Source organism: Bactrocera tryoni, chromosome 1 (genome assembly GCF_016617805.1).
Source record: "Bactrocera tryoni isolate S06 chromosome 1, CSIRO_BtryS06_freeze2, whole genome shotgun sequence".
Classification (NCBI taxonomy): Eukaryota; Metazoa; Arthropoda; class Insecta; order Diptera; family Tephritidae; genus Bactrocera; species Bactrocera tryoni.
Genome location: NC_052499.1, coordinates 74,128,914 through 74,141,824, shown reverse-complemented (window position 1 = coordinate 74,141,824; position 12,911 = coordinate 74,128,914). Strand labels below are relative to the sequence as shown.

The window sequence follows — 12,911 nt, the reverse complement described above, 5'->3', positions numbered from 1 at the left end:
TGAGCTAAAGAAATTTAAATTAAAAAAATCACGAATGTTTTGTATTTTCAATGGAAAATTTTTACATGCCTTGGTACAGTCCTTAATGTTAATATTAAGAGCTCAAATTTTCAGGAATTTTTTTAGAGAGAAATTTCCTTGGAAATATTTCATGATATTTAAAAAAATGAATAGTTCAAAAAAAAAAACATCCTAACCATCACCCATCTTTGGACGCGGCCATCATTATTAGATAATATTCGACCGTATAGACCACCTCCAGCACGCAGTGAAGATAATATAGCGGCCGTAGCTAAGAGTGTACATGAAGACGGTGGAGAGTCAATTCGGCGACGTTCGGACACGGACTGACGTATGGAACGACTTGGCGTATTTTACGTGCTCGAACTTTCTAAGCGACATCGCTTCACTCTATTGGCTCTTGAAAAGTTCCGAAAAAATCCGACGATTTTGAGCCAAATTTTGTTCTGTAATGAGACCCATTTCCGGCTCAATGAATATGTAAACTAACAAAATTGCGGCATTTGGGTCAGAGAGCGACCTGAAGAGATTCAAGAGCTGCCATTTCATCCAGAAAACCAACAGTTTGGTGTGGTTTGTGGGTCGATGGAATCATTGATTCATATTTCTTAAAAAACTATTCCGCTGAGATAGTAACCGTCGATGGCGACCGTTATCGCATAACCGATTATTTGATGCCTGAAATTGAAGGTCGTGGTCTCGGCGACATTCGGTTTCAGCACAATCATCACACATATTGAGAGAATACATCGGTGAGCAGATAATTTCAAGTAATACCGGGCTATTGCCTACCAAGATATCGGGATATGTAAAGTCTAAAGTATATGCAGATATCACGCACGTTATTCACCAGTTACCAGTCGAAATGCTTGAACACGTCATCGAAAATTGGACTCAACGGATGGACCATCTGAGACGTATTCGCAGCCAACATTTGAAAAAGATAATCTTCAAAAAATAAATGCGAAATAATGTTCATTTGAGTGATAATAAACATTCTCTATTAAATTTGAAGTTTCTTTGTCTTTAAAAAAGAAGGGAACCTCGAAATGGGTCACCCTTTGCAAATATACATTTTTTGTGTGATCAACAAGTAGTGACCAAGTTCTGGCGGGATATACTTATATATTTATAACCTCTAATATACTTGTACATACTCATATACACTCACATTTAGCGAAACACAATTGGGGCAACGAATTCTTATTCATTTATATACTATAATATTCGATTATGATATATGTAGACACGTATCTAACTATTTATATATATGTACACTATATATACATATGTATGCATATAGGTAGGTTCCTCTCGAAAAATTTAAAAATCAGTTTCAGTCCCTTTAATAGACTTTTTTGATATCGCCTTTTCGGTACACTTGTTGTAAGTATCGAACGTGGTGGTCTTTAGTTTATTAAATTTGCCTTTCGAAACTCTCTTTACTCCACTCTTCGCTTGTTTTCCCTACAAATTCTCTTTAATGGAATCGTGCTGATATAGCACATAGAGACTAATCTACCTAAGATAGCCATATCTAATGGCTATGTTTGGTTAGGTTAGGTTAAGAGATCGACCCTATCAGAGATCTCGCTTGGATAGTTTAGAACGCCGATCCGTTATAAATAATGTCAACTCAATGTTCTTTTGTAAAAAACACAGATCTCCTGTCTAAAGTCTTTGTAGTCTCTTAAATGTGCAGGTCGTAACCCCACGGCATACTGTACATACATATATACAAGTACGTATCTGTATGCTCCGAATCCGTGTACCAACGTTGTGAAAGATATAGCTGTGATTTCATCACATTCAAAAAAATTCAAGCGAAAAGCTTGTTCCGTTGTGGAGTGACTAAATCGGGGAAAAACTTGTCGTATTAAAAAGATTACATTGTAAAAACGTGACTTGGCGTGAGCTAAATAATTTCTAGTAAGTTTTCTGATTTTCTTCCCCACTGCCAGCTCCGAACACGCAGCCAGTGGTCATCTGGCGAAGCTGAATGGGTTAATAAGTAATGCATATACACATACATACATATCAGTGAATGAGTACCCATTTAGCTTCGCCTCCACTACAAACTGCAATACGCACATATTTAAAAATATTCATCAATAAGTAGTTGAAACCAGCTATTTACAGTACATAGACGCCAGTCATGTACATTCAGCCGAGTACATAAATTCGCTAGTCAAATCTTTTGTCGGCAAATATGCAAATTCAGGCGCGCTAAGTCATCGCACTTCCCTGGCTACCCGCCAAATGAATATTTTTTTGACGAACTTGTGAAATCGCATTTGCAAAATAGCAACAAAATTATGTACAACCGACACTAATAAAAATATATACAAATAACGGGTACGATTTTGAAATATGTTTATAGACAGTGAGTACGAAAAATGTGTGTACGCTTATCAATTAAAAAAAAACTGAGAAATGTGAAAGAAGCCTTGTCGAGTTCTTCTAAAGGAAGTTACATTTAGTGACGTCAGAAAAGCATACAAATTTTTAGCAAAAGCGTTCAGAGGCAATTTTGGGTATACAAAAATTGCGAAAGTCATATCAAGGAAGTTGCTGCGATTGAGATCAAAGTTAATGTTGAAGCTTGAAGGTTTTATGATCTCTTATAGAAGTATACTGAACTAGAAATACATAAAAATCCATTTGAGACCCTAACAATGTATTTTTACCGCCTATATGTTCCTTAAAATTCAAGTCAGCGATCAATAGAAAATGAAACCACTCCGTTATATTTCCAAGGTAAGTAAAATCGGTGTAGATTTCTGTTGTTATTATTGTACGACAACCGACAACATTCATGTTGAAAGAAACTGCTGAGCTGACCACAAAAAATTCGCGTCTATTCAAGTTTGACGGACCCGAGTGCCGTGGTCTTAAAAAATCGTATGGTTTTAGATTTATTTTCTATTAGTGGGGGTTTCAATAAAAGCGCTACAAAAGTTTTTCTAAATAAATGCCATTATGTATGGAAATCGATTTCTTTTGCATGGCCACCAAGGGCACACTTGCAGAAGTCCAGACGCTGAAGCTAATTTTCGACGGTTTTCAAGCATAAATCGGCCGATACTGCTGCAATTTCACGTTCGATATTCGTTCTATATTCGTACACAATCATCGCTGACTTGTTGGCATAGACCATAGACTTGATATAGCCTCACAGGAATTAGTCTAATGGCATCAAGTCAACGACCGAGGTGCCAATTTACTGGGCCATTTCAAGAGATAACAAGTTCACCAAACTTGGTTTCTAAAAAATCGATTGTGACAATCGCTGTGTAGCTTGTGGCGCCGTCCTATTGAAACCACATATTGTCCAAGTCCATATCATCCAATTTGGGCCAAAGATATTCGGTTATCATTGAGCGGTAGCGATTTCCATTCACAATAACGTGCTGGTCTTGATCATCACGGAGGAAGTACGGCCCATAAACCGCACAAAACCGTAATTTTTTCGGAAGGCAATGGTGACTCATGGAGTACATTTAAATGGCTGCCTGACTAATAACGCATATTTTGCCATTCAGCCAGAAATGGGTCTCATCGCTGAAGATTATTTTTCAATGAAAATCCGGATCATTTTCAAGTTGTTGCTCAGCCCATACGACGATTCTGGTGGTCAAGCTTCAATTCTTGTATCAATTTGATTTTGTAAGGATGTAGGCCAAGAAATTCACAGCTCACAGAGATGCCCAACGCTTGAGGACGACGTGTGAGAAACTAATTTGCGTCTTCCTCAGCAATATTCTCTACACTAGGAGCACTTCTTTGCCTCACTCGCACGGGTCCCTATCGGTCTACTTTTGTAGCGTCCCTATTGAAAACCCCTTTGTATAAAAAAAAAAACATTAATAAACTACTGCATAGCCTTTTATCATCTATTTTATTTCCAAAACATTGCTCACGTGCTTATACAAACTTCTGCGTATGCATAGTCTTTCAAGGCAGTGTAAATCACACAATCGCCATCTGTGTAGCAATGTATGCAGGCGCTAGACCAGCGAGCATTTCGACTGAATGTTGTGTGTTCGAAGCGTGAATGAATTCTCTTGTGATAAAGGTAAATAGTCAGCTGATCCATGCCGAACTTATAGCAATCGAAAAACTTTCCGAAAAATTTAATCAATTCTATGTAGAATCTTAAAAACGCCGACGTATCAAATCAAACAGAAACTGGAACCCTAACCTCACGGGGTCATATGCGTCAGTTTATTGCCAGTAATTATGAGCTTTCAAGTATTAGTTTCTAGTGACGTTATAAAGACATAACTAGGCGACTGGGTACCGTGCGCAGACCGGACGTACACAGCTGCGTATTATGTACATAGTAAGTGTACGTGAATATGTATGCATAAATATAGAATTTTTCATTATCAAGGCAAACGGAATTCACATGAACGCACGCATTGGATGCGTGCCCCTTTTTAGCCCACAAAGAAATTGACTAACGTGTTTTAAAGGTGAAGTGGGTGGAGTACACGTATGAACATGACATAGAAAAATGATAAAAAGCAAATGTACACTTTGTACAGTTATTTATATAAAACGACAGATAAACTATTTGTTTATCTAAAGCTAAATAAATACACCAATCTATGTATGTGAATGTAAGTGTGTGTGTGAGTAACAGCAATACACTCACAGTATAAAGCGGAAAAGACCGGTATGTCAAATGCCTAAATACATACATACATAGATACATACATATGTACACATAAAACAATATACAGTTTCTAGATGTAAAAAATAGAAACTTTCTTACCGAACGCTTATGACTCTAAGAAAATTTCCATAAGCACGCTGACGACTGATATGAGTAAGCTCTCAACACTTTCGCGTAACCATACAAATGACTCGCATAAAAACCTCTCTCCAGCAATATGTGACTGGGCCAGCTAGTGCTAGACCAAAGCACGATTCGCCGTGTCACTTCTACGGAACAAATTCCAAATGGTTTTTGAAGCACGAGATTAGTTCGCAGATTGTGCGCCAATAGTTACATACATACATATGTACACACACACATATGTACACACATACATATGTGCATATATGAGAGAAAGAACAAAAACGCGGTAGCATGCTCAGGGTTAAATATAAAAACATCGCGACAAATCTGCACATTAGTTATATGAATACTGGCGCAACCACCTTCAGCGCCGTGAACGCTCGCGCAGTGCACTCGTCTTCGTCGCCTTTCGGCAAACATATAAAATTTGAATATAGTACGGAATAATTAATAAACATATTATATAGAGTTGTTGGTGTACAACAACAAAAAGCAATAAAATTACTAAACAGCGATACTAGACAGAGCGATTCTGCAATAATTGCAGTTAAACAAAAGATACACAGAGATAATAAAATCAAAAAGGAAATTATATAAAGAAGTAAAAACGAAATTTAGCAAGTAATTTTGAATTTGCTGCGGTAGCAACGACCACGCTTTGAACGGCACATTTTAGTAGCTAAAAAGATTTCAACAAAAAATAACGTGTGGCCCAGGAGAGCAAGTCATTCGGCCAAGTGTGGAGCGTTAATGAGTCGAGGTAAGGTTTATGGAATGTATGGTGAAGAAAATTCGCTAAATTTATTGCATAGAGACAGACAGAAAATAATTTAAAAAAACACCTGACAAAAAATTTAAATAAATAAATGCATGGGTAAAAGAAAAGTGGTAAAAATGCAGATGCTATTGCTAAAAATAAAATAAATAAATATATTCAATAAATAAAATATATTAAAATAATAAAAAATAATTTTTTTAAAAATAAAAGAAAATATAAATAAATATATATGTATGTACATACATATGTATATGAAAGATAAATTAAAAAAATAAAGTTAATAAATAAGAAAATGCAAATTAATTATTTATATAAATTAATGATTTATGCTGTTTAAAATTGTAATACATTACCAAAAAAAAACTAAATAAAAAAATATTAAAAAATTAAAAAAAAATATGTGTAAGTACAATAAAAGTTTTAAATGGATATGTATGTACATATGTATAAAAAAATATTTATTAACAAAAAAATAAAATAAATTATTAAATCAAACAAGCCGGGTCCGGTAATATTCAGAAATTTGCGGAGCCAATCACAGATAAAATATAAAATAAATTAAAAAACAACAAAAATAACACACAACTATAATTAAATTAAAATAAACGAATAAGTAAAAATAATATATAAATATAATAGATATAAGAACAAAAAAAATACAAAAATAAAACCTTAAATGGTAACAAAACAAAATTATAAAAAAATTAAATTAACAAAAAAAATATTAAACAATTAAAACTAAATTATTATTTTACGAATGGTAAATAATAAACAACAATTAGTTTAAGGAAACGAATTAACTAAATAAAAACAAATTAAATGACGCTAAAAAAAAATATTTTGACTTGTACTATGTAAAACTTCAAAGCCTATATTAAAACAATAGAAACAATAATAACAACATGGGCTACAACTTTAAAAAACAAATATAACTTAAAAAAAATTAGTTAATTAATAATAAAATAAATAATAATAAATATTAAATTTTTAAAGCCAATAAAATCTGCTGAATAAAACAGGTGCAATAAAAATAAAAGAAAAATAATAAAATAAATTAAAAATAATAAAAGAAAATAATTAAAAAATAGAAATGAAAAAATAATAAGAAATTAAAAAGTAAAAATAACTATCAGGCTAAGTCTTAAAAAATCAATAAAAATCTGTTAAACAAAGGAAAAGCTAATAAAGATAAAAGAAAAATAATAAAACATATTAAATAATTAAATAATAATAAGAAGAAAGTAATCAAAAATTAAAAGATTAAAAATAACTGTTAAGAAAATATATAAAATTTTAAGCTTCAATCAGATCAATCATGATCTGTTCACTAAACAAAAGCTAATAAAAAAATATATTTCATAATTTAAAACAACTTTAAAACTAAATATAAAATTAAAAATAAAAAGTAAAATATTAAATAAAAAATTAAAAAATATACAGATAAAAGTAAAATATAGCAATAAATAATTAAACACAAAATCAATAAACAATTATACGTCAAAAAAATTAAATATTAAGCATACATATGTATGTATGTATGTAACATAAAATAATAAGTCAGATATTAAAAAATTAGACACTAAAAAGAGAATGATGAAAGCATTTCAAAAAAAGAATAAACAATTGTATGTACAAAGCAAACGCCATAGTTGTTGTTGTTGTTGTAGCCACAAAATCTATTTAATCGCGGAGGAGAAAACTATAAAAGCAACAAATCCCTGTTAAAAATATGACCGGTTCCATTATTTGTTCCCTAGCAACGTTAAAACTTATCAAATATAATTTTGTTGTTGTTGTTAAAGCACAAAACATGCCCCAGATGTTCAACCGCTGCAGAAGCAACTGCTTTCTTAAACTTAACGTGAGATAACCGCGATGACAACCGCCAATTTCATAACACCACACGGGTTTTGCGTAATTGCTACAACAACAATAGGCACGTTTATACAAAACATACATACAAGCAGTTAAAAAACAACAAACACGTACAATTTTAACAAACACATGGCTTTTATTAACAACTTATTTACACTAACATAAACTTTTATTCACTTAAGGCTAAAAGCAATAACAACAAAAACTGTCTATATAATGTACATAACACTTGAATAAAACTATTTTTAACATTTCCATTACAGCAACGCCGTTAGAGATTGAAGTGTACATTGTTTCAGCACGCTCAACAGCGATTGGATAACCTGAAACCAAAAGCAAAAAAAACATAGATAAAGGCACACACACACGTGTGCAAATAATTAGCGAATATTAGTTGCAGACAAAGTACACCCACTTATTACTCACCTGATCGCACAGCTGTATCACTGGAACAGCACACAATGGCAACAGTGAAGAAATCAACACATGAAAATACTGCCGATTATGATGGCGAACCCGGCTGCGACACATTGCACGAGGTTAACGCCATGTTCCGTCACTTCTGGGACCCTACAAAATATTGGACATGTGAGGAACAAGGGCGTCCCGCTAAACTACAACGCTGTCCACAATCGCATCTATATATGGACTCGCAAAGTAAATGTGTCATGTATACTGATTGGCATTGGACCGACCCCGCTGAACCGCCAAGCCGTCCGAGAAGCGCGAAAAGCACGTGAAGCTTCAATGGAATGAGTGTGATTTGCACAGCAAATAACCGAAACGATAATAGAAACGTGATTTTAACGCGCACAAGCAGACATGCTTGAACGCAAACCCATATGGATATGTACATGAGTATATACATATGTATAAGTATGTATGTACGTATGTATATATCTTTAATGTGTAGTACTTATGTTTAATGGAGTGCGCTAGCGTAATTAAGTGTACAATATGTAGTTATGTAGGTGGGTTTGTTGATAAGATTTTAATTTGGCAACAAAACTCAATAATTGTTAACAAAAAAATGTATGTACATACATACATTGTATGCAATTATTTATAGCCTACGACTGAAAATTTGCTTTAAGAAATTTGTGGCTGTTTTAGTTTGTACTGTTAAAAAAATAAATAAATAAATAAGAAAGAGTGAAAACTGCCAGCTTTAAAAGTTTGTGGAGAAACACTTTAAGCTTTATTTAATTTTAAAGAATTATTTATGAATGTAAAACTGAAATGAAAAAAGTAACTCAACCGCTTATTAAATAAATTACAAAATAATTCAAAATCAGTACAGGACATTTATTTCATTATGTATGTTTAACAGTCAAAGGTAAGGAAGGGTATACATAAAATTACTACCGTGATTTAGTTATTACTTTAAATAGGCTATTTACCATGACCAAACAAAGTTTTTATAAATTATTTTATAAAATTCGTTTTTTTTATAAACTTTGTGCAAACACCAAACTAATATAATCGATGTAGAGTAAAAAATATAGTTAATTTTAGCGGACATTCACAAATTTTTGTTCGAGCAGTAATTCGTTAATACATTTGTTTATAGAGATCCGCACTAGTTTCACACTTATAGCTAACTATTTAAGCTCGAATATAGAACTATTTAAGCTAACCAAGGAATAGTCTCCATTATAGGCATTTTTACAACGTTCAAATGAATTTAGTACGAGATTTAAATTAAAATGTGCACATAACCACCTTTTCCTATAAACCGTAACTCCGCGTAATGTGAGCTTCAAGTGAATAAAGTGTTATAAGTAAATGCGAAAAGTGCACATAAATGATAGTCAAATCAGTTGGAATGTAAATTGGAATGTATTCGTTGAAGCAAAAATTTCGTTTGTTTGTTGTAACTGTATAAAATATGCCGCAATAATATCTCAAGAACTGTACTGTCGTAACAGTACACACCCTATTTCCGCCAAATCTTTCTAATATGTCGTAGGTATTTACTAGATTATTGCTATGTTGCATTTTAACATGAAATTCGTAGCGTTGCATGCGCTCTTGTTACATGCCTACGTATGTTTATGTTGTTTTAGGTTATGTTCGAACGACACCTCGGATAATAAAGGAAAGTAATAATGCTATATAGGTATATATGTTTGCAGTTAGCTTGTTAGTTAGCAGCTTTAAAATTCGAGATGTTCGCCGGTTTTGGTGATCACTTTAAGCTTGTCGAATTTGGGTGGTTTCGTGTCGTTTGGTATTTCCTCCTTAATCGGTGCTGGCTCCTTTGGAGGCACACGTTTCTGCTCGGCAGCTGGAGGTGCTGTTGTGGTGCTTGATTTTGCTTTCGGTGTGGCCGTTGATGGTTTTGGAGGAGCTGTAGTTGGTTTTGGTGTTGTAGTTGTTGTTGTGGTGGTGGTAGCTTTGGGTTTGGCGGTCGTCGTCGTTTTTGGTAGTCGTGCTGTTGTTGTTGTGGATGGTTTTCTAGTTGTTGTTGTCGTTGTTGTTGTAGTAGTGGGTGGTCTTGTTGTAGTTGTCGTGGTCGATTTAGGTGTGGTTGTGGTTGGTCGCGGTGTAGTTGTAGTTGTCGTCGTCGTCGTGCTTGTTGTTGTTGTCGGTGGCGCAGTCGTAGTTAGTGGTTTAGTAGCGGCAGGCTTTGGCTTGCTAGTAGTGGTAGTAGATGCAGTTGATGGCTTAACAGACGCTTCTAAATTAGCGCCTTCATACCTGACATTCCGCACTTTCACCTCCGGCTGGCGACCGGCTCTCGGTGATTTCACACGCGCCAAAAACCGATTGTACGGCGAACCCAAGTACAAGTAATCGTTAAATTCCAATACATGCGAAACAGCGCCCGACGACTTATCGGTACCGTGCAACGAACCCACAATATTACCATTCCAATCTAATCTCACAATGGTTGAACGTTTGGGTGACAAGATCATCATACTCTCGCCATGGCCGATGAAGTGAATAAACCTTTGGGCCAGCTTATTGGGGAAGGCGTTGTTAATTAGACGGAAGGGCAACTCGAAAAGACTAAGCAGACGTGCCAAGAATAAACGTATGCTGGGGAAGTTGGTGAACATATTAAAGCCATTTGGATGTTCGCTATCTGCTGCCATCACGAGCGGTACCCATATGCCTTCAGCATCAGGTGTCAAATTGTCGGGTAAACCAGGCAAACCCTCTACAAAGACTTCACTCTGACCGGCTTTGGCGCCCTTTAAATAGTACTTGGTCAAACGCATCGCTCCGGTCTCGGCGACAACAATGAAATCTTCATCGGGACTTAGGGCCAAACCATTAGCAAAGAATAATTCGTCCAATAATACTTTGCTAACATTGTTAGCACGATCATATTTGAAGAGTCTGAAAACAAATTTTTTAGGTGTCAAATTTAATTACATTTTTTAAAGAGTTTTTCATTTTTTATAATCTTAAGTGTAAAGTTAAAATATTACTTTTATTCAATTCACCTCCAATAGCAAAAATTATTTTTTTCTGTCAAATAAGAAAGTTTTTTAACGAGAAAAATCCGCTGTTCAGTGTATTTAACAGCAAGCATATATGTATATATATTTATAAACGCATATGTACATAGATACAAGTACTTGATATTAGAAGGAATTTTCTATCAGACATATTATAGCTTTGTTTATTATCTACTGATATTATTTCAATAAAAAGGGAAGTAAACAGATCGGGTTGGAAGGTTTACAGTGTGAGAGTTTTGCAGAAAACTAACAATTTCTTAAAAACATTTAGCTGAAAATCACATTTGTTATGGTAAAGAAAATCGCACGTTCAATGAATATGTTGCTGACTCAATAATAAAAAAAAAAAAACAGGTTGAAGGCTATTTAAGCACAATGGTCTTATAGCACAACAAATAGTTTAAAAAAAATTTTAAACTTTTTGTTGCTGTATATATAAAATTAATTTTGTAATACATATATGCCATATAGATGCGATTTACATGAAAAGTCACACAAAACATATACATAGGAAGTATTTATTAAAGTCTATGACGTAGTCAAAAAGCGTGATGAGATTGTTATTTAAGGAACAGTTGAAACGTGCGTGCTAGCTGGCAACAGTCCAATGTGAGACAACACTACTAAAAACTAAACACACATACACGTATGTAAAAAACCAGTTTCCATTAACACACACAATATTGTTGTTAATTTATGCATAAATTTTAGAAACTTTCTTTGCATTAGGTCATATAGAGTTGAAAGTTTACTTACCGGCCAGAGGGGTTTGCCAAAGTGCCGAATACCAAATCGAGCAACACAAAATCTGATTCTGAATCTGTCCAATAAATGTCACCTTTCTGATCTACGGCAACCGAGTTGAAAATTTTAGCTTCACGTGGAATATCTTTACCAGGTTGTTCTTGTTGTGGCGACACCAGCAATTTCTTTAGATTTGTATTAAGATCTATCAGCCAAATGCCATAGTATGCGTCCGCCACAATCAAATTATTACCCTGCGTATCAAAGGCAAGGCCCAAAGGTCTTCCGCAACGAGCTTCTTCAAATATTTCTTCTAAAAAATGAACAAAAGTGTACGTAGAATTTTATAATAATTTTTTCCAAACCGAAAGCAACATACCACAAGGTTGTCCAATTTTTGCTACGTGTGTAACATGATCGGCAGTTAGTTTAATTATCTCACCACCATGTATGCCGGTGTATACCTCATTTTTACGTGCAATGAGACATTCTGGGCCATAGACACGCCCTTCGAGGAGGCGTTCGGCACCATCTAAGTGCTGATTAGGCTCTAAGGCTCCCTTCAAATCTTTAGCAGGTGTCACACTGTGAAGAAATACTATTAAGTTGACTTGTTTTTCCAACAAAGGACAATACTTTGGACTTACACAAATGCTTTGAATGGAAAAGTGGTACGCGGTGGCAGACCCGGCAATAAAATTACAATTAGGAAAAACACCATAAAATTCATTACCCTAATACCAACGGCGTGTAACAGACCCATTTTGATTTTCCTTTCTTTATATGCAAGTAGTAGGGAATGTTCTAAACTAAAATTCTTTAAATAACTATTTTAGTTGAACGACTAGTAACTAAATTAACAAAATACAAAATCACTTTGAGTTAACCTACTCTGCAAAATTATTCGGCCAGCGACACGAAGGCAATTTCAAGTGCAATGTTGCCTTATCGCCCAAATTAGTAGTACACCTTTATAAATGATACACTGTGCAACAAATAAATATAATTATTTAACACAAAATACTAAGTTGATAAAATTATTTTCTAAACTTTCATACTAAAAATATTAGTAGTACTTTAAATCAATAAAAAAAAGTTTCATATTTTCTGATATTATTAATAGTATCTATTGACGCCGTTTTAAGAAAAGGTAATATTTTGTTAATGAAGGATAGTTTATGGCAGATATCTAATTGGAAGTCCGACAACTCTGCACATA

At 34.1% G+C, this 12,911-nt stretch overlaps 2 protein-coding genes across 2 annotated transcripts; one reads left to right on the top strand and one right to left on the bottom strand.

The window, feature by feature from the left end:
- The first annotated feature begins 7,919 nt into the window (after positions 1-7,919).
- Positions 7,920-8,637, top strand: LOC120771514. Its single transcript, XM_040099572.1, has one exon. The coding sequence runs from the start codon at positions 7,940-7,942 to the stop codon at positions 8,216-8,218; it is 279 nt and encodes a 92-aa protein (XP_039955506.1). The 5' UTR covers positions 7,920-7,939; the 3' UTR covers positions 8,219-8,637.
- Positions 8,638-8,762: 125 nt separating this feature from the next.
- On the bottom strand, positions 8,763-12,617 carry LOC120771505 (adipocyte plasma membrane-associated protein). Its single transcript, XM_040099562.1, has 4 exons — positions 12,340-12,617; positions 12,072-12,277; positions 11,705-12,005; positions 8,763-10,823 (listed from the first exon to the last, which is right to left on the bottom strand). The coding sequence occupies exons 1-4, from the start codon at positions 12,453-12,455 to the stop codon at positions 9,635-9,637; spliced, it is 1,812 nt and encodes a 603-aa protein (XP_039955496.1). The 5' UTR covers positions 12,456-12,617; the 3' UTR covers positions 8,763-9,634.
- Positions 12,618-12,911: the final 294 nt, after the last annotated feature.

Bases quoted from the DNA above. Each gene is read 5' to 3' on its own strand.
- LOC120771514 (XM_040099572.1), top strand. From the start codon at position 7,940: ATGGCAACAGTGAAGAAATCAACACATGAAAATACTGCCGATTATGAT.
- LOC120771505 (XM_040099562.1), bottom strand. From the start codon at position 12,455: ATGGGTCTGTTACACGCCGTTGGTATTAGGGTAATGAATTTTATGGTG. The intron at 12,278-12,339 runs GTAAGTCCAAAG...ATTTCTTCACAG, and splicing joins TTTCCATTCAAAGCATTTGT to TGTGACACCTGCTAAAGATT. The intron at 12,006-12,071 runs GTATGTTGCTTT...TTCATTTTTTAG, and splicing joins AAAAATTGGACAACCTTGTG to AAGAAATATTTGAAGAAGCT.